General features: G+C 35.9%; 7 protein-coding genes and 1 long non-coding RNA gene across 17 annotated transcripts; 4 read left to right on the top strand and 4 right to left on the bottom strand.

The window, feature by feature from the left end:
- Positions 1-373: 373 nt before the first annotated feature.
- Positions 374-7,984, top strand: Cul3 (cullin 3). Of its 2 annotated transcripts, XM_076435683.1 has the most exons (14): positions 374-1,326; positions 2,577-2,960; positions 3,035-3,238; positions 3,319-3,498; positions 3,597-3,971; positions 4,194-4,364; positions 4,442-4,549; positions 4,625-4,802; positions 5,554-5,792; positions 5,903-6,072; positions 6,185-6,323; positions 6,448-6,575; positions 6,664-6,722; positions 7,737-7,984. In XM_076435683.1, the coding sequence occupies exons 1-13, from the start codon at positions 1,267-1,269 to the stop codon at positions 6,686-6,688; spliced, it is 2,361 nt and encodes a 786-aa protein (XP_076291798.1). In that variant the 5' UTR covers positions 374-1,266; the 3' UTR covers positions 6,689-6,722; positions 7,737-7,984. The 2 variants fall into 2 exon arrangements, with proteins under 2 accessions (XP_076291798.1, XP_076291797.1); XM_076435682.1 differs by lacking the exon at positions 7,737-7,984 and having other exon boundaries at positions 6,664-7,735.
- A 748-nt stretch (positions 7,985-8,732) lies between these two features.
- Positions 8,733-10,801, bottom strand: Ubc10 (ubiquitin conjugating enzyme 10). Its single transcript, XM_076435696.1, has 4 exons — positions 10,662-10,801; positions 10,235-10,330; positions 9,714-9,900; positions 8,733-9,563 (listed from the first exon to the last, which is right to left on the bottom strand). The coding sequence occupies exons 1-4, from the start codon at positions 10,686-10,688 to the stop codon at positions 9,394-9,396; spliced, it is 480 nt and encodes a 159-aa protein (XP_076291811.1). The 5' UTR covers positions 10,689-10,801; the 3' UTR covers positions 8,733-9,393.
- A 133-nt stretch (positions 10,802-10,934) lies between these two features.
- On the top strand, positions 10,935-15,188 carry LOC143214520 (uncharacterized). Of its 3 annotated transcripts, none has more exons than XR_013010164.1 (7): positions 10,935-11,078; positions 11,168-11,275; positions 11,342-11,413; positions 11,481-12,509; positions 12,586-12,970; positions 13,041-13,246; positions 13,364-15,188. It is a non-coding gene; the product is annotated as an uncharacterized LOC143214520 (long non-coding RNA). The 3 variants fall into 3 exon arrangements; XR_013010165.1 differs by having other exon boundaries at positions 11,161-11,275; XR_013010163.1 differs by lacking the exon at positions 10,935-11,078 and having other exon boundaries at positions 11,217-11,413; positions 11,481-11,689; positions 12,054-12,509.
- LOC143214519 (ubiquitin-conjugating enzyme E2 L3-like) lies at positions 11,705-14,758 on the bottom strand. The gene is made up of 4 exons (XM_076435697.1): positions 14,431-14,758; positions 14,027-14,122; positions 13,515-13,701; positions 11,705-13,440 (listed from the first exon to the last, which is right to left on the bottom strand). The coding sequence occupies exons 1-4, from the start codon at positions 14,455-14,457 to the stop codon at positions 13,271-13,273; spliced, it is 480 nt and encodes a 159-aa protein (XP_076291812.1). The 5' UTR covers positions 14,458-14,758; the 3' UTR covers positions 11,705-13,270.
- On the top strand, positions 15,050-18,751 carry LOC143214512 (conserved oligomeric Golgi complex subunit 2-like). Its single transcript, XM_076435684.1, has 11 exons — positions 15,050-15,188; positions 15,257-15,484; positions 16,137-16,403; positions 16,474-16,775; positions 16,851-16,968; positions 17,038-17,360; positions 17,434-17,500; positions 17,581-17,761; positions 17,823-18,102; positions 18,183-18,363; positions 18,431-18,751. The coding sequence occupies exons 1-11, from the start codon at positions 15,117-15,119 to the stop codon at positions 18,512-18,514; spliced, it is 2,103 nt and encodes a 700-aa protein (XP_076291799.1). The 5' UTR covers positions 15,050-15,116; the 3' UTR covers positions 18,515-18,751.
- Positions 18,736-20,771, bottom strand: Fsd (transmembrane protein fates-shifted). 6 transcript variants are annotated; one of them, XM_076435685.1, is made up of 8 exons: positions 20,631-20,771; positions 20,465-20,550; positions 20,272-20,361; positions 19,921-20,160; positions 19,724-19,865; positions 19,450-19,651; positions 19,206-19,370; positions 18,736-19,117 (listed from the first exon to the last, which is right to left on the bottom strand). In XM_076435685.1, exons 2-8 carry the CDS (start codon positions 20,529-20,531, stop codon positions 18,845-18,847), a joined length of 1,179 nt encoding a protein of 392 aa, XP_076291800.1. In that variant the 5' UTR covers positions 20,532-20,550; positions 20,631-20,771; the 3' UTR covers positions 18,736-18,844. The 6 variants fall into 6 exon arrangements, with proteins under 6 accessions (XP_076291800.1, XP_076291803.1, XP_076291804.1 ...); XM_076435688.1 differs by lacking the exon at positions 20,631-20,771 and having other exon boundaries at positions 19,921-19,986; positions 20,059-20,160; positions 20,465-20,606; XM_076435689.1 differs by lacking the exon at positions 20,631-20,771 and having other exon boundaries at positions 19,724-19,862; positions 19,921-19,986; positions 20,059-20,160; positions 20,465-20,606.
- Positions 20,772-20,946: 175 nt separating this feature from the next.
- Positions 20,947-23,724, top strand: Pus10 (Pseudouridine synthase 10). The gene is made up of 6 exons (XM_076435693.1): positions 20,947-21,150; positions 21,211-21,312; positions 21,379-21,677; positions 21,754-21,971; positions 22,172-22,297; positions 22,380-23,724. Exons 1-6 carry the CDS (start codon positions 21,013-21,015, stop codon positions 23,003-23,005), a joined length of 1,509 nt encoding a protein of 502 aa, XP_076291808.1. The 5' UTR covers positions 20,947-21,012; the 3' UTR covers positions 23,006-23,724.
- On the bottom strand, positions 23,063-24,803 carry Aurb (aurora kinase B). Of its 2 annotated transcripts, none has more exons than XM_076435695.1 (7): positions 24,655-24,803; positions 24,386-24,553; positions 24,094-24,285; positions 23,891-24,025; positions 23,662-23,820; positions 23,362-23,593; positions 23,063-23,284 (listed from the first exon to the last, which is right to left on the bottom strand). In XM_076435695.1, exons 2-7 carry the CDS (start codon positions 24,496-24,498, stop codon positions 23,195-23,197), a joined length of 921 nt encoding a protein of 306 aa, XP_076291810.1. In that variant the 5' UTR covers positions 24,499-24,553; positions 24,655-24,803; the 3' UTR covers positions 23,063-23,194. The 2 variants fall into 2 exon arrangements, with proteins under 2 accessions (XP_076291810.1, XP_076291809.1); XM_076435694.1 differs by having other exon boundaries at positions 24,639-24,800.
- Positions 24,804-25,504: the final 701 nt, after the last annotated feature.

The raw sequence follows: 25,504 nt of genomic DNA, 5'->3' as shown, positions 1-25,504 counted from the left end.
ATATCTTTTTTTACACGAACCAATCGGAGCGCGGCTACAACTAAGCGTGGCGTTGCCGTTGGCCGAGTTGGAATCCGTCCGCCGTAGCCGCACACTGATTGGTCCGAGTTTTTCGTTAATATTATAACTCAAAAACCAAGCGTTTCGGCGCGAATTAGAAAAGGAGAAAGGTGCTTGGAACCAATTGGAACAATTTTAGGAATCACCCCTTTCTTTTTCCTACACTCTTTCTGAGATACTCTTGCAAGAGTATCCATGGATACTCTGTATAAGAATTCTCAAGGCTGTGGTCACACACCGAACATAGATGGTAGAACTCTGGCATAAAGTAAGGTTAGTTCCCCCTCTATACGGCGAGGGATGAAGATGAGGATTCTTCGCGTAGGAGGAAATGAACCTTTTGCGCAACGGTACTCTAATCGCAACAGTATTCGTGATTAAAGCGCGTCGAGTGTGTCGTTGCGAACGATACACACATACAATATCGTCTATCGAGGATTGGGGAATCGTGTAGGATGGAAATTCGAGCTTTCACAAACTGAATCGCGTTATGCCTCGAAAGACGATGGATACGTATCGACGATCACGTTAAGGTATTCAACGACCGTCGACAAATCGAGTGCGAGTTTTTTTTTGTTCTTTCTCGGCAATATTCCAATAGAGAATTCGGTTTGTTGACAGGTGCGCGTACATTTACCTTCCGTTTATTGTTTTTCCATCTCTCATCAGAAATTTCTTCGATCTTTTCGCAGTCTCGCTATATAATTGCAACCCTTAAGCGACTTATCCCCCATTTTCATCCGCCGGGTAAAAAAGAGTTCAGCTCTTTACCCTCACTGTTCTTCCTCCACCCTCTCCCTCTTGCTCTCTCTCTCTCTCTTTCTATCTATATCTCTCTTTCTCACTCACTCGCTCGCTCCCTTTCTCTCCTTCCCCCGTTCCCCTTCTCTCTTTGTCTCTGTCTTTGAGTCTCTAATTTTCTCCCCCTCTCTTTCGGGACGTTGCTGATTTTTCTTTCTTTTTATTAAATGTACACGATAACAAGACAATTTTCGATTCCCTCGCGCATTGTGAACGTGGATGAATAATTGTGGTGTCGGACGGTGGCCGATCGTCTTCGGCTGGTCTGCCTGGGAAGCGAAGAGATCGTGAATGGTCCTTACGTTTTACTGGTGTCAATGTACACACGGTGCAACGTTATTGTAGCATTGGCCGTCACCGAGCACTTCTAACCGAGATCCCCGAAGTACAGACAGAAAATTCGACATGATGAAGGGCAGTGGTATGCTCAAAAAAGAGAGCAAAATGCGCATACGTGCTTTCCCGGTGAGTACACTGGCCTCTTTTCCTATTATTCATCCGAATCTTTTTTAGCTTTGTCCGATTCGTTTGGCCTCTCTGCCGAAAAATTTATTTTGTTTCTTTCGTCCCCCCTTCGCCACCCCTCCCCCTATGCTCACGTTTCTTTCTTCTCTTTTACACTTTTTTTTCTCTCTCTCTCTCTCTTTCTATGCGGATATGCTTTTTTTTAAATAACCATTCCTAATAACATGCACGTATGTATACACGTATACATAGCATTTTTATAACCTGTTTCTTTGCATTACACGTCAGATCGAAATTGTTGAGTGATTTTTCAAAAAGAATTGTTTGTCCGCTTCCTTTGTTGACTCCCACAACCATTCTGTTTTTATTAGTGGTTTCTCTGTTATATATTTGAATTTCATTTAATTCCATACCAATACAACTCTGTATACACAGAGAACATGGTTGATACAGTATTTGAAATGGTCATTATTGGGTCTGCTATCGAATTGTATGGGTATTCAGGCGATAGAACACAGTTGCTATAGCACCGCAAAAGAGAAGCATTGAAATATAGAGATTGCAATGTTATCCTGTCCGAAGACCAATTTCAAGTCTGATCTGTCAGTTGAGTTGAGACACCTAAATTTCAATTAGCCACTAAATTTGTAATTGTTAAATTGTTTCGTAGTTGCAAAGAATAGAAAATGTTTTAACCACCACAAGAAACTTATGCATCTGTTTGTGGTCATGTTTCTTACAACCGTATGTAACTTGTTCGAAGACATTTATTCGTTGTTTCCCTGCAATACTTACCATGCGTTTCACATTTTATATAGGTGATTCTCGTACCTTGATATAAAATATATTCATCGACAAAACATTGAAGAACAATGTCGGTTCAACCGTGTTATTTGAATATTTGCATTAGCTCTATGTACTTTTGCTAAACAGAAAGAGGCAATGTGAAAAATTGAGAAAAACGGAGTCATGATTAATTCTCAGATTCAGCAAAATGTTGAGAATAATAATGGCATGATGAACAACATGAACGCGCATGTAATCCATTATACCCAGGGGGGTTTCGATCATTCTTTAGTAACCACAGATGTATCCTCATAATAAAAAACTTTATTTCCATAATATTTCCGATGATTTTCTTGTTAGTTAATACGAGTAATAAAGCTTGTAGTTCCCCGAAATATTTATTCTTTTTCTTTCATAATGCTAAGATTAACAAACATTCTATACATATGTATACTTTTTTTTAGACTACTATGGATGAGAAGTATGTAGAAAGTATCTGGGCCCTACTGAAAAATGCGATTCAGGAAATACAAAAGAAAAACAATTCGGGTCTTAGTTTTGAAGAACTTTATCGAAATGCTTACACTATGGTCCTTCACAAATATGGAGAACGGTTGTACACAGGTCTGAAGGAAGTTGTAACATATCATCTCGAGAACAAAGTACGAGAAGACGTATTAAGATCTCTTCATAACAATTTCCTTCAAACATTAAGCCAAGCTTGGAACGATCATCAAACGTCGATGGTGATGATTAGAGATATTCTAATGTATATGGATAGAGTGTACGTACTGCAAAATGATGTAGACAACGTGTATAATTTGGGTCTTATCATATTCAGAGATCAGGTAATTTTCGCTAATGATCGAATCAACAATAATCTCACAGTTAAACGAATAAATGTTTATTTGATCCATTCCAGGTGGTCAGGTATGGGTGTGTGAGAGATCACTTAAGGGAAACTTTACTAGATATGGTAGGAAGAGAAAGAAGGGGAGAAGTAGTAGATCGCATTGCAATAAAAAATGCCTGCCAAATGTTGATGTTACTCGGCATTAACAGTCGTCAAGTTTACGAAGAAGATTTTGAAAGGCCTTTTTTACAACAGAGTGCGGAATTTTATAAAGTAAGAATATTCTGTCTCTCTCTCTCTTTTTCGCCTTGTAAAATCACGAATCTCATTCTAATTATTTTTTCCGTTTGTAGATGGAATCTCAGAAATTCTTGGCAGAAAATAGTGCATCGGTATATATAAAAAAAGTTGAAGCTAGAATTTGCGAAGAATCAGAGAGAGCAAAACATTATTTAGACGAATCTACCGAACCACGAATAGTAGAAGTTGTAGAGGAGGAACTAATTAAAATTCATATGAAAACTATTGTAGAGGTACAAGAAAATTGTACATTGTAATTCGAGAAGTTGTTGTTGTCGTTTTCTACGATGCTATATACATATATATCATATTTCTTTCCTGTTACTTCTAGATGGAAAACAGTGGCGTAGTTCACATGCTTAAAAACCAAAAAACCGAAGATCTAGGCTGTATGTACAAATTATTCTCGAGAGTCTCGGACGGATTGCGTACGGTGTGCGATTGCGTCTCGCAGTTTCTCAAAGAGCAAGGACGTGCCATGGTTCAGGAGGAACACGAGTCCACGACAAACGCTGTGTTGTATATTCAAAATTTGTTGGATTTAAAGGATCGTTTCGACCACTTTCTCCATTACTCGTTCAATAACGACAAGAATTACAAACAGATGATCGCCTCCGATTTCGAGTACTTCCTAAATTTAAATACAAAGAGTCCAGAGTACCTCTCGCTTTTCATCGACGACAAACTGAAGAAGGGTGTCAAAGGGGTTAGTTCTGTTAACATGATAGGTAATACCGTGAAATCTCACACGCTGTGTCTTTTGTAATGGTACAAAACGGTATCTCTCGTTGTATTCGTGACGTTGCCAAAGAAAGTGGACACATTAAACGTATTATGTAGTCAAAAAGTTCCAGCAGTTTCTTTAAAATAACATAAATTTGCAAAAACGACCCTACGTGAATGCGTTAAAGAGTTACACATATTTTAGATGACGGAACAAGAAATTGAAGGTATTCTAGACAAGACCATGGTTCTCTTTCGGTTCCTTCAAGAGAAAGACGTATTTGAACGATACTATAAGCAGCATTTGGCTAAACGTCTTCTTTTAAACAAGTCCGTCTCTGATGACAGTGAGAAGAATATGATATCTAAACTTAAGGTAATTGCTTCATTTTTTATCACTAATCTTGACTAAGAAGCGTCACGTCGATCAACCGAACGAATGATTTTCCATAGACTGAATGCGGATGTCAGTTCACGTCCAAATTGGAAGGAATGTTTAAAGACATAACAGTCAGTAACACTATCATGGATGAATTTAAGGATCACGTTCTTACGTCCAATGTAAGTTTTCATACGTGGTCGTATCTGGTGGTACGACGATTGAGGATCATAGATACCAAGCTGTTTGTGTTACAGGCAAAGTTGCACGGCGTCGACATAAGCGTCAGAGTTCTGACAACCGGTTTCTGGCCAACGCAATCAGCGACTCCAAAATGCAACATGCCATCCGCTCCGCGAGACGCTTTCGATGCCTTCCGACGTTTTTACCTTGCTAAACACAGTGGTCGACAGTTGACGTTACAGCCGCAATTAGGTCCGTTCATTTACAATCAAAACATGTTACAGTATTCTCACTGTAACTGTTGAAATCTTGTCCCTGCCACTGGAGAATCCCCCTGGAAACAAAAAAAAATGCAAAAGATTGTACCTTTTCTAATTCTTGATTTCTGTTTACGAAGCTTTTACAAGTAGACCTTTAATTGACGATAAACCAAAAATAAGAAATTTTGATTTTGGAATTTAAAAGGCTCAGCTCGCACGAGTCTTTTAAGGGGGTAGATTCGTTTCTAGATAGGATTCGAAGATGGGATTTTTCAGTAGCCAAAAGCGCTAGATAAAAGATCAATCTAGATCGCAATTGTCCTCAAAAATCCTATTTTTACGTTTATGACGCGTAATTCCATTATTCGGTAGCATGTAGCTGTCGCAACTTTATGAAAGTAGCTACATGCGCAGCTTTATGCTTCCGAACAATGCAAATTACGCCTCGTAAACGTAAAAATAGGACTTTGTAGGGCGATTGACTGCTGAAAAACCCCATCTTTGCATTATCGAGAAATGAGAAGGCGCATCCCGCACTCTTACAATCCTGGAAACGAGTGTCTATCTCTTTAATGTTTACCGTACGCCTCGAACTTCAGTTCTTTCTTTTTCAATCGCTATCCTTCCGTACGTTCAGAACACTACAAATAATGTAGTACCTCTTGTATAGCTGCGAGAGAAAGGGAGAATACTGTATTTTCCAAGTGGAGTAACGTTACGCACTTTCCTGTTCCCGCGTTCAGGTTCCGCCGATTTAAATGCAGTGTTTCACGGACCACGTAGGGAAGAAAGCAGTTGCGCCGGGTTAGACACGCCGTCGTCCTCCAGTTCGATTGGCAATGGAAGCGGGAGCACGAACGGTAATCGGTTAAGCCAGTGCAGCATCAGTTGCGGGAACACAAGGAAACATATAATTCAAGTCTCGACTTATCAAATGTGTGTTCTGATGCTGTTCAATAAAAGAGACAAATTAACGTACGAGGTCAGTTGGTAGCCACAGAGTTGGTATATACCGTTCTCTATTTCTGGTTTGACTTTTTCCATCTGCTCTGTTTTATGTATCACGATACAATGTATGAAAACGTTGCGTAGGAAATTCAAGGTGAAACCGATATTCCAGAAAGAGACTTGGTTAGAGCATTGCAGTCTCTCGCTATGGGTAAAGCTACACAGAGAGTTTTGCTAAAGCAACCTCGTACAAAGGAAATAGAACCCTCGCATTGTTTCTGTGTCAATGACAGCTTTACCAGTAAACTACACAGGTATATCGCATTCAGATCATTTAAATCAGAACTAAATCATTTTTATTCGTAGCGAAATGTATCCGAAACTGTTCAATAATAATGTTCGTCATTCCTGTATCATTTTCTAAAGAGTAAAGATACAAACGGTGGCAGCGAAAGGCGAATCAGAGCCAGAGAGAAGAGAGACGCGTAACAAAGTCGATGAAGACAGGAAGCACGAGATAGAAGCAGCTATCGTTCGCATTATGAAAGACCGGAAACGCATGCCCGTATGTAACAGTAGTACAGTAGATGTGCTCGGTGTCCTTAACGTTACCAATGTTACATGCACGTTATATTAGAATAATTCGATTTTTATTCGGTGCACCAAAGTTCTATTTTTCTTCGTTTCAGCACAATATACTTGTGACAGAAGTAACAGAGCAATTAAAAGGGCGATTCCTACCTTCGCCAGTAATTATTAAAAAACGTATAGAAGGTTTAATTGAACGTGAATATTTGGCACGCACGCCAGAAGATAGGTACGTAACAATAGTTATTTAAACACGGGAAAAAGATTTTTAATTGAATCGCACAACCAACGTCATGTCTATCGATTTTCAATTACAGAAAGGTGTATACGTACGTTGCTTAATGCACGAATTCGAATGTTGGTTCTGTACAAACATGTAAGTAATTTGTAATAATACATATTCCTTTGAACGTATTATCAGTATCTGATTATATAATGCCGATTAATTTGTATTGTTGCATCATCAATTTTCATTGATTAGAGGAAGTTGTTATTGCTTTTATTATTGTTTCACGAGTATAGTTAAGATCACCGCGATCAAGGCATTCTACATCAAGAAAACCATGCAACTCGGAATAATTGTCATTCTAACATTCCATTTACGTTCGATAGGATTCTTTTTTTTTCTTATGATACACTTCTATCTTATATTTTAGGTTTTAGTAAGATATCAGAATATCTCGCTCTAAAGTCTCGCATATATTCGGGAGGTTCGTAGCGCTACGCGTACGAAGATTTTTGGGGGAAAAATCCGTTCGGTACAAAACCTAAAATTTAATATAGAAATTTGCGTGGAACAAGAAAATTTACGATGACGCAGAAACGCGATTCACGTTGTCAATTGATGTGGACTGCCTCGAAATTTCAAGAGAATAATTAGTCATGTTTCATAATTGAACAGTTTGGTGGAAAAGGTTGATGTGTATTCGGGAGCTCTAGGCATTATACTCCTAAGCTCGGAATAGGAATTTACGAATACGTTTTGTAACATTAATAACACCTTTATCCCCAATCCTCCCGATTTCACTTGATTGTATTATCGATCATAAGCGGTTGAATTGAATGAGACTTGCGAACACACCAGCTATTATGAAATACATATTGTAATTTAAATTCAATAGCGATTAATTACAATGAAACTAAACGTTTCTTAATCATACGATTGCTAGACATGATTTACACATCAGTCGTGTTACGATTAAGGAATTTTTCTACACTTGTAAAACTGTGATTGTCTATGGTCGTATACAAACTACTCTAGAGATATACCATGAACTCCGTTAAAATATTGGTGTTACACCAGGATTTTATTTATATCTGTGGTTATCTATAATGTGTGTACATAAGCAGTGTGAATGTATATCTAAAAATATATTTGCCTCCTTTTCAGTGTTCGATTACTTTATTTGAGAAACGCTCTCTGCTATGCACTTCTTCTTTTTGAAATTTTTTTATTGCCATCTTTGCGCGCAACAACGGATACGACGGAATTCTGTTTCCTTCTATGATTTGATTATATAAGCATTCGAATAAATAAAAGTACTAATCAGAACAAAAGCTGTTGGTGCATTTTTCGCAACTTCCACCTCTTCCACCTAGCTCATCAATTATTTTTGCTGCGATCAACTTTTCGAAAAACCTAAACTTCGTTAAATCGCAGAATATTTATTGTAGTATGCCAAAAGTGGAATCTACGAATCTGTAACAGATGCGGAGTGTTATTGGTGGATTAAAATGAAATGAAAGAAAAATTAGAATAAAGATGAAGAACTTAATAAAGGAATTAAACAATTGTTGTAATTGGAAGCTACATTAATTGTAAGGCATTATGCTCGAGCGTTTACAACGGAGATTACGTGAAAAGGCATCATATTTTTATTTCCATTTATATTTTTATTTATCAATATAGAGTTTTAATATTTAAATGAAAAGGTCTAATCCTTTCTTACGCAAACTGAATAAAAAATAAAATCTTGTAAAAGCAGTTCTTAGTTGAGCACATTTTAAATACAGAATATCATGTTAATTCTGCCTAATCCTTTCCCAAGTCTTATTTTTAAATGATTTCGTACAAAATACACATTTCATGTTTAATATAATAGATAAATAATTTCATATATAAGCGTATTCGAATAATAATATAGCGAGGTTTTAATACTTTGGCTGTTGATCTACATTAAGAATAGGGAAAATAATTTTAAGAATATGTTCACTATTTTAGGTCTCCCTGTAGGCCATTCATTTACTACTAATTACACGCGTGTAATTAAAAAAAAAAGAAACATTCTCTATTGTTTAGGAACCGAATGTTTTATTGCATTTGATATTTCATATACTAAAATTATCAATCTAAATTCTATTGAATAAAGTGTTAAGTCAATAGATATATTATTTGAACTTCTTAATATTTAATGTATTAACGTTACATCAGAATTCGAGAATTACATATACCGTAAGTAGTACCATCAATCGTAATTACATAGGAGATTACAGAGTTACAAATTAATGTTTTACACTAACAGGTGGAAACGAGTCGTCGACATAATGCTGAAGAGATATGTAATCGCCAGAATGTTAACATCGAAATGCGACATTCATAATGACAGTTTCGCGCATACAGACTCTCTATTGATACTAGCTCACAGTTGCTTGTAGATCGAATAGTTAAAAATCACTATTAATTTAGTATTGAACTTAAATGCATCTTTCTAGAGCTTTAACGTCCATGAAAAACGAATTACGAATCGCTTTAACAATAACTAAAACGAACCCATGAATATTCTTCAAGCCATTTTAAAAATCTGTACGAAATCAGTTATGAAACGATTTTCGACACATATATAGTATACAATATTATACAGTTAGTTTGTTAATCTGTTTTATAAACATTACAATTTGCACATATAAATATTATTGTTGGTAGTCAACCAATACTGTACACATGTATCTCAACTCGTTTATCATGTAACAAATAAGTCTATGTTGGCTTGAATTAAATTAGCTGACGGGTGGCAGGCATCATGGTGAGTAGGGCTAATCATTCATGGTTATTCGTTGGAAGAGGGCGATTCCCGCCTCTTTTCTGCATGTTTCTTCGTAAACTCTTCCGCGTTCTTCAAAAACTTTTTTCTATCCTTCAAAAACTCCTCTGCCAGATCTGTCCTCATCGGATGCTCTGGCTCCGGATCATTTACTAAAGCTATTAAAGCTTGTATAACTGTGAATCAAAATGTAGCAGTTATAAGGTGTTCTTTCAGGCTTGGTACAGATTAACGGCTCTCTCATGGTTTGATCAAATCATGAGCAGACCGATAATGTGTATCGAGTGTTACTTTGGTAAATGGCAGAAACGAAAGAACAATTTTACCTTGACCTGCCCTTGTAGCCGGTTTCCAATTCTCGTCGCTTATAATCGGCAAGCAAACCTGTCCCTTGTCGTTTATATTAGGATGGTATATTTTTGTTTTAAAATTTATTCTCGGAGGCTTGAAAGGGTATTCCGCTGGAAAGTTAATTTCAATACGAAATGCCCCTTTATTATACGGCGGATTATCCTAAAACATTCGAACTATTAGAACTCACACACACACACAGTTAAATATGTTATAATATTCTATACCGATAGAAAAGGCGACAAACTATGGACGCTTTCGCATTTGTAAGAGAAAGGTACGAACAAGCAGAACTCGATAAAAGAAGCTTCGAGGCAAAGATTTATTTGGTTTTTGCTTTAAATAGAAATGCTATTTTCGCACTGCATAAGCCGATCGAACTCTAAATTTACGCTAACGTTCGCAGACCTGGATTAACTCTAATTTACTCTATGTATTAGAAAAGATACGAAATTGGGTTATGTTTCCCGATTAAAGTAATTATGTTAGAACGTACCGGCAATATAAGACCTTGCCAAGTGAGAATATTCGATTCATCTGCTTGGATATTCGTAAAGTTTTTCATAGGCGATGCTCGTAGGTCACGAAGTTCCTGGAAAGAGAAAACATAGTCATCGTTGGTACATCCCATGAGAACAGATTCGGAAGAAATATAAATGCCTGTCTTTGGTTTTCAAATAGACAGGCGTACCTAGAATAAGACTCGCAACAATAAAATATGTATAAATAATTAATAGAAAATATTAACATTCTAGATTTCATTGAAAAAACTCGGTGTCATTCGATGAGTAACGATTCAGTTCGGCGACACAGTTAATCGAAGATGGGCGAACATGTTACAATTGAAAACAATATTTTTCGCACGTTTTACAAGCATTTCAATACTTCCAAAATCGGTTCAATGTATTAAAACTTCGAATTACCTTTTGCAATCTTTTCGCAACTGCCATTTTGAAAATAAATTTCACTAAAAAACTAGCAAAACTTGTCAAGTTCCTCACTGCTTCTCACTGACGTCTTCACAACTAAATACATATATCTGTCCTCCGAAATTCCCCAGCTAATTCTACATTGAAAATCTTCCAAACTGAGGCTCCCGCGAATTTTCGTTAATGGCGTTTCTTTTTCGTAACTCGCATCGATGCGAATATAAGTAGATATTTGCAATTGATTATGTGTGAATATGAATCAATCCGCTATCCGTTTATCCGCTTTGTTGCGAGCAAGCACGCGTGCGCACACAATTCATGCTCATCCTTCTGTATCCGAATGTTTGTTTTATAATTGGTTTTCGTCAAAAGTGCCATGAGTAGACACGGTCTAAGGTAAATACACGACAAGTAAGTACACTCAAATTTGGCTACATTGGTTTGTAGAATTTGACAAGTACTTCGAAAAATAAGCGCAATACTTTTCATTGAGTTCACAGCCGGCCGAAATATCTTCGTATTTACTCGCTAGTATACTTTGGGAAATGTAAGCGGTACTTTCAAGTACAATTCTGCCCTGAACGAGTATATTCGAACTTTTCACAAATGTATAGTACTTCAATTAGAAATTTTCTATTTTCTACAATTTTTATCGATAACGTTTGTTGTAATAGAAATTTAGCAGAATGTTGAATACAAACATCAATCCAATGGATCTGTGTTTCACAGAGATGGATTTGATCCTGGTGAGTAACTGCTTTATGTATATTCAATTTTTCAAGATATTTAAATGTGAATGTTCTTTCATTGCAGAAAAGTTTCAATATAGACGTCTCCCTTCAAGAAAATAAAAAGAAATCGAAACCGAAGACAACGCAGGATGGTCTAGGAATATATTTGAAATCGTTAAGATTAATAGGGATTACATAGATTTTGTAAATTTATTGAGTAACTTAATCAGTTTGGACAAAGCTATTGATGACTTGCAAGGACCATTAGGTCAATTGAAGGAAGAATGAATGGTAAACATCGAATGCTCTGATCTCAGTTGCGATAGTAATTATTAAATGCATTTATACAGCTGTATTCTAAATCTAGTGTATTGAGTCAATTTTAAAAAAAAAAGGTGGATTTCATACAATGTGGCATTAGGATTCAGATACATTGTTTGAATAATATTTGCTCTTTTGTATACAGCAAGTAGCTACAGCAGACCTTGATTTACGAGATCAATGCAATTTCTATTAATATTAACAAGAGCAAAATGATCAGGAAATACAAACAAAGTTTATTTAATTAACAACATATTTTCAAATATATTAAATAAGCTTATAATAACTCAGCGAATAATACATTAAATAAGCTTTTATCTGTATTGTTTCCAAGTACATTCCTGAAGAATCCAGCTAAAATAGACGTGTTAGAGCAAGCTGCTAGAGAATTCAATCAATTGCAATTTCCTGTGTAAACCGGATAGTATTAATAACAAAGAGAAGGTGTGCATTTATGAAGCAAACTTTAAACAGATTTATTTGTCATTGCAATTATGTAATTGAAAAAAATTAAATGGTCTTACTTGAACTTTTCCTAGCATGTGTTCGAGAGATGAATTCTGTCCTGTCAATTTGTTGCATGAGAATATACGTTACACTCGATAAAATATACGATGCGGAGATTTTATTGAGGGAAGAGATTGTTAGACCATTAGTCGACAGTGTAATTAGCATGGAAGGAAAATCTGCAAATAGACTCACTTGGCCTACAAAGTACATACAATAGATTATTAAATAGTCTGAGCATAGAGCCAAAGCAATTTCTAGATATTACATTACACCCTAACAGGTACACATTCGATTCCTTACAGGAAAATGTTTCTTGTATCTCTTTTATACAAACAACTTTTACGATCTCATTTCAGATGCTCTTTTAAGAGTTTTAACTTTTTTTGTAAAAAGTTTACACGTTAACATGGAAGAGAAAATTGAGCAATATATCAAATGCATTTTTGCTCCAGGAGATCCAGTATTCTTTCATTCTGAAAGCATATTAATTAAGTCAGTTCTTTTCTAAACGATCACATCAAAGGGAAACGCGCAGTACGAAGATTTCTTGAAGAAATGAAATTTACCAGTATATTTTCAAATAGGATTTCAAGAAATAGCTGGCGTTGTTTATACTATTTTGACAAAACCCATGCAACTGGCGTTTATAAAGAGGATTTTCGAATCTCTTAGGCAAACTGAATTTTCCCTGTATGCAATGTGCATTTTATGGGAAAATCTCCAAAGGGTTTGGGCAAAACAGTATGTATCCTTGTCAATTTGTTTTTATGGGCAAGCTAAAATAATTCTTATGAGAGTTTGTTCTGCATAGATTCTGGAAATTCAGTTTACAAATATGTGCTAGATACCCGTAGCAGGACTTCAAGAAGTATGATATTAAAAAGTTGTTCAAATTATGAAGTACATTGAAGAGAGCATAGTTAGCGCCTGTACACATGTGTCTCAATTTGTTCATCGTTTAACAGATAAGTCTATGACGGCTTGAATTAAATTAGCTGATGGATGACAGGCATCATGGTGAGTTGGGCTAATCATTCATAGTTATTCGTTAGACGAGGGCGTCTCTCGCCTTTTTTCCGCATGTTTCTTTGTAAATTCCTCTGCGTTCTTTAAGAATTTTTTCCTATCCTTCAGAAATTCTTCCGCAATATCTGCCCTCATCGGACGTTCCGGTTCTGGATCGTTTACTACAGCTATCAGAGCTTGTACAACTGAGAACAAACAATTTAGTCGTTCAACGTTGGTTCTTTTGATTTTGCAATATTAAAAAACTGTAATATTTCACCTTGGCCCACCCTTGTAGCTGGTTTCCAATTCTGATCGCTCATAATTGGTAAGCATATTTGCCCCTTTTCGTTTATATTAGGATGATATATTTTTGTTTTAAAATTTATGTTTGGAGGCTTGAAAGGATACTCCGCTGGAAAGTTAATTTCAATACGAAATGCCCCTTTATTATATGGCGGATTATCCTAAAACATTCGAACTATTAGAATGTAATTAAATAATTTGTAATGTTCTAAATCTATAGAAAAAACGACGAACTCTGAATGTTTTTGCATATTTACAAGTAAAACGTAATAAAAGACGTATCACGGCAAAGATTTACACAGAATGGATATTTTTTTTTACCCAAAATAGAAGTGCTATTGTGACACTACATAATTCTATTAGAATCTGCGTTTATATTAAAGTTCGTAAACCCCACATAATTATATATAATTTATTCTATTATTTACAAATGATATATAAGGTTAGATTGTATTTCCGGAGTAAAATAATTATGCCAGAACATACCGGCAATATAAGACCTTGCCAAGTGAGAATATTCGATTCATCTACTTGGATATTCGTAAAGCTTTTGATAGGCGATGCTCTTAGGTCACGAAGTTCCTGGAAAGGGGAAACATAATCATTCATAAATAGGTTCCATGTAAAACGAGAATTTGAACGCGGATCACTCTGATAGAAATAACATAATGCTCGTCGGTGATTTTCGAAGAGACAGAAATGTGTAAAATAAGAAACGCAGCGATAAAACATTTAGAAATAATTCATAGAAAAATTATGTTGTACATTTCATTGTAAATGTTTGGTGTCATCGATGACAGGGATATGGTTAGTCGGACATGAGCGAACATGCCAAAATTTCAAAGAATATTTTTCGGCGATCGGTTCAATCAACCGAAACTTTGAATTACCTTCTGCAATCTTCCCGCAACTGCCATTTTGAAAATAAATTCCACTAAAAAACTAGCAAACACTAGCAAACTTGTCAAACTCCTCACCGACGTCTCACAACCACATACATCCGACCTTCGAAATTCCCCAGCGTTTTTACATTGAAAATCTTCCCAGCTGAGCTGAAACTCTGGCTGAAACTGATACGACAATCGGCGTAGAGGTGAAATACGAATGAAGATAGAGAGATCCTTGTCTTTCCTACAGATCTGTGACAGAGAGGAAGATATGTCACTCGCAGGAGAGACAAAAAGACAGAGATTACGAAGCAGCTTGATTTGTCGATGAATTTATACAACTTCACTTTACAATCAGAGACCTCTTTCGGTCTGTGTTACCAGTTACTCAGTGTTACTTACTACCACTTACTACTAATCAAGTCATAGTTCCGTACAGTTCCGTACAACCACGTAAACACGACTTTACAATTATTTAAAAAAAGACACGAATTCAGTTTTACGAAATGTAAACAAAACTTTGAAGTGCAATCATGCTGTAGCCGAGTACATTCCAGTCATTTTCAAATATATACTATTTCATTTAGTCGTTTACTATTGTTTATTGTGTCACTTAGTGTGACCAGAGAGTCTATACTCTCCGTGCGACTTTATGTCAATAACGATCGTTGTAATAGAAATTTAGCAGAATGTCGAACACAAACTTTAATTTACCGAAAGCCCCCAAGGATCTGTGTTTCACAGAGACGGATTTCATCCAGGTGAGTCGCTGTAATTGTAAATATTCAACTTTTCGAGATATTTAAACTTCAACGTTCTTTCATTCCAGAAAAATTTCAATGTTGACATCTTTCTTCAAGAACACAAAAAGAAATCGAAATTGGAGACAATGCGAGACGATCTGGGAATATATTTGAAATTGTTGAGATCTGCCATGATCGATTTAATTAATAGGGATTACATAGATTTTGTAAATTTATCGAGTAACTTAATCGGTTTGGACAAAGCTATCAACGATTTGCAAGGACCGTTAGGTCAATTGAAGGAAGAAGTAATGGTAAATATCAAATGCTCTGAAAAGAAGTGCATTTAATATATTTCAGCACTAGAGCTCAGGTAACTTTTTAAATGTTAGACCATACGATTTAAACTTCCTTGAGAAGTTAGAGCAATTACTTTACTACATGTTGTGAAAAAAATTTTTTTTGTGTGGACATATATTGAAAATTTTAAAAATATGTTTTGCAGATATGTGTCAATTATATGCACTATAAAAGATTCATCGAAATCGGTTGATGCGGGAAAAAGCGACAGACATTGAAAGATGCAAGAATCCTTAGATTTATTGCAGTTGGACACCAAAAATCGTGAAAAACTGCAATTTTGACCATCTTTAAACGTTTGTGGCTGATTGCAACGTTGACGTTTAATCGATACAGATTCACGAAATCTGTTTTCTAAATTTTTCATATAAGCCCACATAAAAAAGTTGCAAAATACAACTTTTAGTACTTTCTCTGCAATTCCGACAACTTGCAATTTTTTCCAAAAATTTTTGCCACGTTGTGTAGCAAACCAATTGTTCTAACTTCTCAAAAAAGTTCGAATCGTATGGTCCAAGATTAAAAAGGTTATCGCTTTTTAAAGAGTGTCAGAATATTAGCGGGAGTCACTGTACTGTTTGAATAATATTTAATCTCCTATAACAGCAAGTACAGCAGACTTTAGATGACGAGATCGATGCAATTTCCATTAATATTAATGAGAGCAAAAAGATCAGGGAATACAAACAGAGTCTATGTAGCTTACAACATATTTTCAAGTCGTTAAATAAGCTCTCGTCTGTATTATCTCTAAACACTTTCCTGGAGAGTCCAGCTAAAATAGATATTCTGGAGCAAGCTGCTACAGAATTCAATCAATTGCAATTTCACATGTCCAGGTGCAAGCTAGATATTATCAAAGATAAACAGAAGGTATACATTTCTCAATTTAAACCATTTTATTTGTCTTCGCAATTAATAGAAGAAAATTAATTGTTCTTAGGAATGTATAAAGTTGGAGCAGTCTTATATGACTCATCTGAATGAACTGTTCCTAGCTTGTATCCAAGAAAAGAATTCGGTCTTGCTAATTCGTTGCTTGAGAATATATATTATGCTCGATAAAATAAAAGATGCAGAAAATTTAGTAAAGGAAGAGATTATTAGACCCTTAGTTGACGGTGTGATTAGCATGGAAAACCTGCAAGCAGACTCGCTTGGCCTACAAAGTATATACAATAGATTGTTAAATATTCTGAGCATAGAACTGAAGCAACTTTTAGATATTACATTACACCCTAACAGGTAGACATTCGATTTCTCACGGGATAATGTTTTTCGTATCTCTTTGTACAAATTACTTTTATGATCTCATTCCAGATGCTCCGTTAAGGGTTTCAACTTTTTAGTGAACAGCTTTTGGGTGAACGTGGAAGAGAAAATTGAGCAACATATCAAATGCATTTTTGCTCCAGGAGATCCAGTATTATTTCATTCTGTAAGCATAGTAATTAAGCCAGCTTTTTCTTATAAGCACAGTAATAGAATCAAAATTACACGATTTCAGCGATACATGGCAACTTTAGAATTTCTAGAGAAGTTAGAAGCTGAGTGTGTTACGACCGATACTTTGTCCACATTAAAGAGAAATGCGCAGTACAAAAATTTCTTGAAGAAATGGAATTTGCCGGTATACTTTCAAATACGATTTCAAGAAATAGCTGGCGTTGTTGAGACCGCTTTAACAGAATCAATATCACCAGCATCTATAAAAGTGACTTTTGAATCAGTTACGCAAAATGAATTTTCCCTGCGCGCAACATGCGTTTTGTGGGAAAACTTGCAAAGGATTTGGGGAGACGATGTATATCTTTATCAGCTTTTCCATAGGTGAATTATAAAATTAATCATGGGAATGATAACTTTGATTAAAATGATTTTAACGGAAGCTTGTTCTGTATAGATTTTGGAAATTCAATTTACAAATGTGTGCCAGATATCAAACGTGGTCTCTAGCGGCGCTTAAAGAAGTATGATATTTAAAAACTTGTCAAAAAAAAATTGTCTAACTCATTGAACCGAGTGTAGTTAATCATTTATTTTAATACAGATATGGCCTATAGAAAATGAAGTGGGATCCTCAAGCAAATCGGAGCATTACACGAAGCTTAATTTTTTAATATGTTTAAACCAAGATATAGAGAAATTGGTGAAAAAACTTCCATCGCTTCTAGAAGTAGTCCAATCAAAACTTAAACGGCAGACTCCGACGATATTAAAGTTATTAGAAGGTAATAATATGAAATATTAATATTACTGTTCTTTTTCAAACATATGCATATTGATCTACAGATTCTTTGCGTGAAACTATAAAGAAATTTGGAATGATTTTATCGCAAGTTACGGAAGAAATTGTAAATGAACTTTTAAAGGAAAGTATAGTGCATCTGAAACAAGTCAGCGATATACCACGATTATTTAGGCGAACAAATAGAGACGTGTCCACGAAACCGTGCGCTTACGTAAAGAACGCCCTCGTTTTTCTTATAAGTTTTCACGCAGATTATAAGAAATTAATCCCGGACAATGTAAATCGTTGGTTGGAATTAACTCTTTCGTTGTTGACCGAACAGTAAGGAATCAATAATAGAGAATGATTATAATACCGATCAAGTTCGACATCGTTTGCTAATGAATTTCTTAATCGTACAGTTATCTGGCATCCGTAACGGACGTTTTAACATCAGTACAAAAAACTGAGGAAAGCTTACGAAGATTGAAAAAGATCCGAGATAAATCTACGGGTTCTCTTTCCTCCGATGTTCAAGGAGTTAGCGACGATGAAAAAATACGCATTCAATTGCAAGTTGACGTACAAGCTTACGTAAACATGGTAAGAGCGATTGTGAAGATTTATTTTTTCGTTGAACAAAGCATTTGCTACATAGCTTATTTTTCAGATTGCGGAAATCGAGATTGCAACTTCAAATGTTCGCTACGTGGAAGAGCTATTGCGTACAGTAGAAACAGCAACAAGAAGATAATATTCTTGTCCTCTGCTCGTTTTGTTTCGTCTAAAAATATCAAAACAAGTTTGTATAATCTTCCTTGCTGTTATCTATTTATAGGTTGTACATACTATTTGATATACAGATTTTGTATATAATATTCGTAACGATAAAAGTCAGCTTATGTTTCGTTCGTTATTGAACACTTTTGTTTTCACTTAATATTATGCAATTAAACAAAACAAAAAAGAAACAAATATGCAAATAAAAATTTACTTAACAACCATTTAATGTATTATTTACATAGACGTATTATACACTTCGTACTTATGTCTTACTCTCTTCGCAGTAAAGTATGGAATTATTTTACAGTACGTTCTGATCCCAAAAATCGTTCTGTGGCAATTCGATGGTGGGGACAGTGTCTTGATGCGGATAAGAAGGGTGCCACCAATTCAGAACTTGATAATTGACAACATCGTTTAACATTACTTGGTTCGTTAATGTATTAGGAACGTCTGATGTTCCGAAACCCAATTGCAATCGAACCGATTTCACATCTTGCTTTAAAGCCATAGACACCTTCTGCAGAATTAATCCAGATACTTGCGGTAACATACTGTACCTCTTACAGGCTACCTGTAAATCCAGAGAAATAATACGTAAATAATCGAAATGTAACGATTTCATATACTACATTCAATTGACTTGTACAGTAATTAAGTACCCTAAGCAGTTTACAGCCTTCTTCCGGATTCACAGCCACGTCTTCTAACATTTCAAGAAAGTCTGTCTTTCTACCGTTTACTTTAGGCTTCTGCTTTATTGAATTCCTACTCGATTTTGGTACCTCTTTCAATTTAAAGTAGAAGTACCACAGTAGTTTTCCTCTCTAAAATAAGAAACAATCGAGCTTTACCATCGTTGTTGTTAACACGATACAATCTATCTTTTTATATTGTATCGCTCACTCTATGCCACATTAAGCAACATCTTCGTTTTACGAGAGAATGAGGCTCGTCTTGTTGATAGTAGGACAAGCTGTCGATGTCTCTTTTTAAGGCAAAATAAGTGTAATGTAATGTTCTAATGACACAGGCCCGCAATCCGTGCATACGAACCATACATTGCGGTTGAAGACGTTCTGGTAAAGCAGGTATGGGTCTATAGTATCTGTAATGATGGTCTCTTTTACATCATTGTTTTAACTACACAAATACGTTGTTCGTGTAATAGAACACTTACGTCTTGTATAAATGGAACCAAAATTTGCCAGTTGTTGTCACGTGATAAGAACTTTTACATATTCTAGCAAATTTGCTTATAGCCTCCGGACGAATATACTCGGATATAATGAACCACAGATCCAACGGGTAATCTTTACCTACTATATACAATTTAAGAATATAGATTTCTAACTAAACTTTTCGTGTGCATTTTACCTTCTTTTTCTTCTTCCATGTATGTCTCTGCTGTTTTTCTATACCTTACTTGATTGGTCAACGTACCTGTGCATATGAATTTCAATGGAAAACAAAAAAAAAATAAATAAAAATGTAAACATCTTTGAAACAGATTACCTTTACTGTTCTTTTTCACATTATCTGAATCGGATGACTGCGGATTCTCATGTTCGTCCGTTTCGGTCCAAACTTCTGTATCCATTGACATTTTCTCTTCCACTGTAAAGCATATTTAAAGTACATTGGTACAATGACTAAATTGCAAACACATAAAATATAATTTACACGAAACGTGTGTTTCTTTCTTAATAACACGAAATAAAGAATAACCTTTATAATCCACAGCTGCTATACCGATCGTAGCCTTTTTCAGTCTTGCATGGGTCTTTGAAGAATTAGCGAAATCATTGATAGTAACGTCTGTGGAGAAATAAGAACATCGTTAGAATAGTGGAATGTTACTGAATGTTACCTATTTATTGTACTCGTGGTTCTATTGGAAATTGTAAAAGTGACAATTAACCTGCGATCAAACTGCTTCTGGTCTCGGTGTTTGTCTTTTTATTGGACTTTTTTCGTAATATAGGCATGTCGTTGCACGTACGTAAACTATATATTGTAACAATTAATCAGGTACCAGTTCGTAACAAACTATAATCAACTATAATGTAAAATCTACAACTATTTACATTAGCGATAAACGTCACTGTGATCACCCATCATACTGTCCGTCGATAGGAAAAACGCGATTGTTGATGTTCGTACTTCGTACGCGTATATCACGTTTCAGGCGAATTTCACATTGTATCTAACTCATTGAAAAAAACCGGTCGAGTTGTATTTACAAGTTTGCAAACAATAACGTATTTAAACTCAGCCCGATTCAGGAGCGACGATTACGCTGACGAAACATGTCGACTTGTCAATAAACATTGCAGCTGGTCGATCGACGACAAGGTAAATAGCATGCGATAAGATCGGTGTATAGGTTAATAGAAAAGATAAATAAAATATACTGTAAGATTCTGCGAAATTTTTGTACATTTGAATGCTATAGAAATATTGTTCAAAATGAGCCTGTCCGTCGAGGATAGCAAACGCATTTTTACTTTTCTGAGGCAACAGAATTGTTGTTTAAAATGTTGTCTTCGTTTCACTGGATGGAAGTCGTGGAATTGCTTGAATGATCTCGTGAAGCACGTTAAATCGGTAAGTTTCTATTTAGTGGCTTTGGTTTATGTTTTGAATTTATCGCAATACTTGTTGCAGCTAGGCTATATCGAAGAAGATGAAGCTATCGTCGATGAGACACCTTGCATGGCTTGTCTGGGGATTCTTCAAGACCGAACGCTAGAATCAATTGCTCAGAAAGTATGTTGAAATATTTGACTACGAACATCTAAGCTTCATGTAAATCTCACACGATTTTATGAACAGATACAGACCGAAGTAGAAAAACAGAATTATGATAGCAGTACATTTCTGTGTGCATTGACAATACCTCCGTGCGTGAATATCAGAGAACGGTTGTTACACGTACGATGCGCGAACGAATTGGATTTCACAGCTTCGCTAGATCTTAAGACAAAATTGCAGAATGTAAAAGACATTTGGAAGTTGGCGATCAATCCTAAATTAGAACAGCTCATCAATAGGCGAGTGGACATGACTCCCTCTCCTTTTCTTATTGAAATTATTTTGGCCTATGAACATAACAACGAAGAATGCGAAGCTTTGTAAGTCAATAGAGGTAGTTTCTTTCTAATTAAATAGCCGATTCACGGATATTGTTAACAGTATTCTTTATTACAGAAAAAACTTCTGCCAAGGTGCAAGCAATGTAGGAAAGAAACGAAAAAGAAAGAATTCCAATAATAGTTTCCATTTTAGTAGAAGAAGTATAGAGACTTTACTGACTAATACAACAGATGAAAAATTCAATGAATTTGTCAAGACTTTTTCGTTCGATATATCTGCAAATGTCGATGTACAAAGCATCGAATGTTCGCACGCGAGTATTTTTGTAGGAGGTAATATATAGAACTAAGCCCTAGTTAAGACACGGCGGAAACCGCGCGATTTTTGTTTTCGATTGTTCGACCGCGCGGACCCGTATGAACGAATACATAAACACTAATGTAAATAAGGTCCACGCGGATTCCGCCGTGTCTGAACGGGGTCTAACGGTATAGAAGTAATATCAATAATATTTAATCGATCATACTTCTAGGTCGATATAGCAAATTGTCTCGGGAAATCAGTCAAACCCCGTGGCTTATAAAGGGTGAAAAAAAGATGAGCACATCTGTTCAAGATCTATTATGTAATCCTATCGCCGACGTAGTGAAAGCTCAATGTATGCCACTCAATATAATTTCTACCAAACACGAGATCAGATACTTAATCTCGTTTAAAATATAATATGTTTTTATTTCTAGCGATTAAGTTCTTATCATCTGGAAGAGAGGACGTAGATGTAAGGAATATATACGACGGAAGACCGTTTGCGGTCGAATTAATTAATCCTCGCATGACTAAAATAACAGAAACGTTATTGTCGGATCTAGTCCAGAAAGTCAACCAGTCCTCTAAAGATGTACAAATTACATCGAATTTGAAAGTTTTATCCAAAGAGGATCTAAAGAAATTAAAGGACGGTGAAACTAATAAAACAAAAATTTATCGAGCGCTTTGCGTTTTTCGTGCGAAGTCAGAAGACATGTTGCCTCTTGAAACATTGAATGATTTGAAGAGAGTCGAAATCATTCAGAAAACACCGATTCGAGTGTTACACCGGCGGCCTCTGAGTCCCAGAACACGATTAATATATGAAATGAGAGCACGGTGGGTGAAGTCTCAAGAACTACAAACATTGTTAGGCACTGCGATCGAAGACGTCAGCATGTTTTTCGTGTTGGATATTAAAACCCAAGCTGGCACGTACGTGAAAGAATTTGTACATGGTGATTTCGGACGAACCAAGCCTAGTTTGTGCGATATCCTTAAAACTGAAGTTGACATAGTTGCGCTAGATGTAACACGTATCAATCTAGATTGGCCTTAAGAATTACATCAGTGTTTCGTCTACTGAAATCAATGTGAACTAAAATAAACAATTCTGTTTATTATTTTCAGTCTTTCCTTTATTCGATTCGCACGTCCTATATATAAAAATAATTGGAAACTTGTTACTCGTATTATATGTATAAAACACATTTATAAAATGGTCAGTATAAGATTAGATAGATATATTTTATGAATGTCCATCCTTGTATTTTAGAATCCAAAAATGATTTTTAACAGCGGCCATAGAAATTCTTTCACAACTTTTTTGTTTGATTAACTGTGAACAAAAGAAAGTATAAACAACGCCAAAAAGAAAGTGTGGCACGATCTAAAAAAACATGAATTAAAAGATACCTTCGATATAAGATCTTTAGCTCCTGGTGTTATTGTGTATGGCCACTGGATATTTAACGTCTTTATTTTAACATATGTTTCTTGTGTAGAATCACTGAGAAAAGGAGGTGTACCGGCTAGAAATTCATAGCAGAGAATACCCAGACACCAATGATCAACGTATATGTCATATGTTTGTCCTGTTACCATTTCTGGTGGTAAATAGTCTAGTGTTCCGCAAAGCGTGTTTCTCCTAAGTTCATTGATATTATTAATAGTTTAAATAGTTTTTCACAATCCGTTAACACAAACCACACTCACTTGGATGATGGTGCATGAACAGACCATCCGAAGTCTGCCAGTTTTATATCACCCTCGTTTGTAAGCAATAAATTTTCTGGTTTTATATCTCTGTGAATTACATTGTTTCTATGACAATATTCTAAAGCATCTGCAACTTGATAGGTATACTTTGCGGATCTAAAAAATGATAAAAGATTGCATGTCAAATTCAGCATAATACGAAAATTATTCGTACGGTAATACATACAAATGCTCATTGAATCTTTCTTTGGGTTGACGTTTCAGTTCTTTATATAGTTCTCCCCCAGCTGCAAATTCTAATACAAGGTAAATGCGTTTGCGATCATGGAAATAAGTTAACATCTGAAGAATATGAGGGTGGCTAAAAAATGAGACATTACAACATACATTGAAAATTATAAGAACTTAGTTACAATTATATATGGTCACCTTAAATGTGTTTGAATCTCAATTTCACGCATTACTTGCTTCTCTACGCGGCCTTTCATTAATTCTACTTTGTACAATGTCTTTAAAGCAACCATATACTGCGTATGTTTCTCTCTAGCTAAATAAACACGGCCAAATTTACCACGACCCAATGGTGAGCCAATTTCAAAATCGTTCAGGGTCCATTGATATCTATAAGATAAAGTTATTAATTTTGTAATATTTTTATGACCGTACATATGTAAAAGTTGACGGACATAACTTTTCTATGTAATAATGAAATTTAGCAGACCTTGGACCTCTGTTATCAACGTGTTCCTCCATTTTATGCAAGATATCGGAAACAGTCTCTTTATATTCGGATGGAACATTAGGAGGCACTTTAAATGGTTCCCTGAGTGCCATGATTAATTTTGGCTGCTCTTAAGAAATTATTTGTTTTAACTTTCCACCTGTGAAACTACACCATTTTTTGATTTGTGAAGCAATTCAGCATATATTCGAATAAAATAAATCTGTTATATGTTTCATGCACTCTGAAATACCTTCTTCCGCTGTTACCTGCGTCGAAAATTCTATAAATTCTAAACAAAACCATCAAACGTTGTGCACTATTAGAAGAAGCCTTTCGACATTATTCTTTCCCTCGCTACAACTGACATGTTTGATTCAAACATGTTGACGTGACGTCAGTGTTCCGATTGAAGCAACCGTAACTCGCGCATGCGCGGCAATTTCAGCCTCAGTAGCGTAACTATTTCGATGAAATCGGGTAGCTTGAGCACCCGCAGACTTTTATAATTGACACTTATTCTTTATTTTGAGGATAGGATAGGGAAAGAGCACTGCAATAACTACGCAAAAGAATACATAATCGTCTCTCGTCCATCAGTCGTCCCGCCAATAACACTGGTACATTCCCGCCAGAATAACTGTCTCAAGGCGTCAGGGCCCTGGCCGCTCGGCTGCGTCATCGTAGATACCAGTAGATACGCTACTGTCTTGGCCGCGCATGCGCGAGTTACGGTTGCTTCAATCGGAACACTGCGTGACGTAAGGGCCATCTGGAAATTACATTATTCGGCATAGAAGACTCGCATAGATATATTTGGATATATTCACCTCATTCACGGCAGGCCATGGACATAGGAATAAGGCATAGACATATAGAGATAGACTGCGCCGTCTTATGGGCGAGTTGAAGCCCACAATGGCGGCGCGCGGTACAAAGAGTGAGAGAGAGAGCATTAGCCGGGGTCCATAGCGCTCTCTTTCCAATTGATGTATTTATTGATGTTTTATTTTTGTTTTTTGCCGCCATTGTGGGCTTCAGCGCTTCGTACAGGCCGCGCAGTCTATCTCTATATGTCTATGGAATAAGGGGACGGTGGACGGAGCATAAACTCTTACT

The sequence above is a fragment of the Lasioglossum baleicum genome, chromosome 12 (genome assembly GCF_051020765.1).
Source record: "Lasioglossum baleicum chromosome 12, iyLasBale1, whole genome shotgun sequence".
Taxonomy (NCBI): domain Eukaryota; kingdom Metazoa; phylum Arthropoda; class Insecta; order Hymenoptera; family Halictidae; genus Lasioglossum; species Lasioglossum baleicum.
This window is presented reverse-complemented; position numbering and strand designations above follow the sequence as displayed.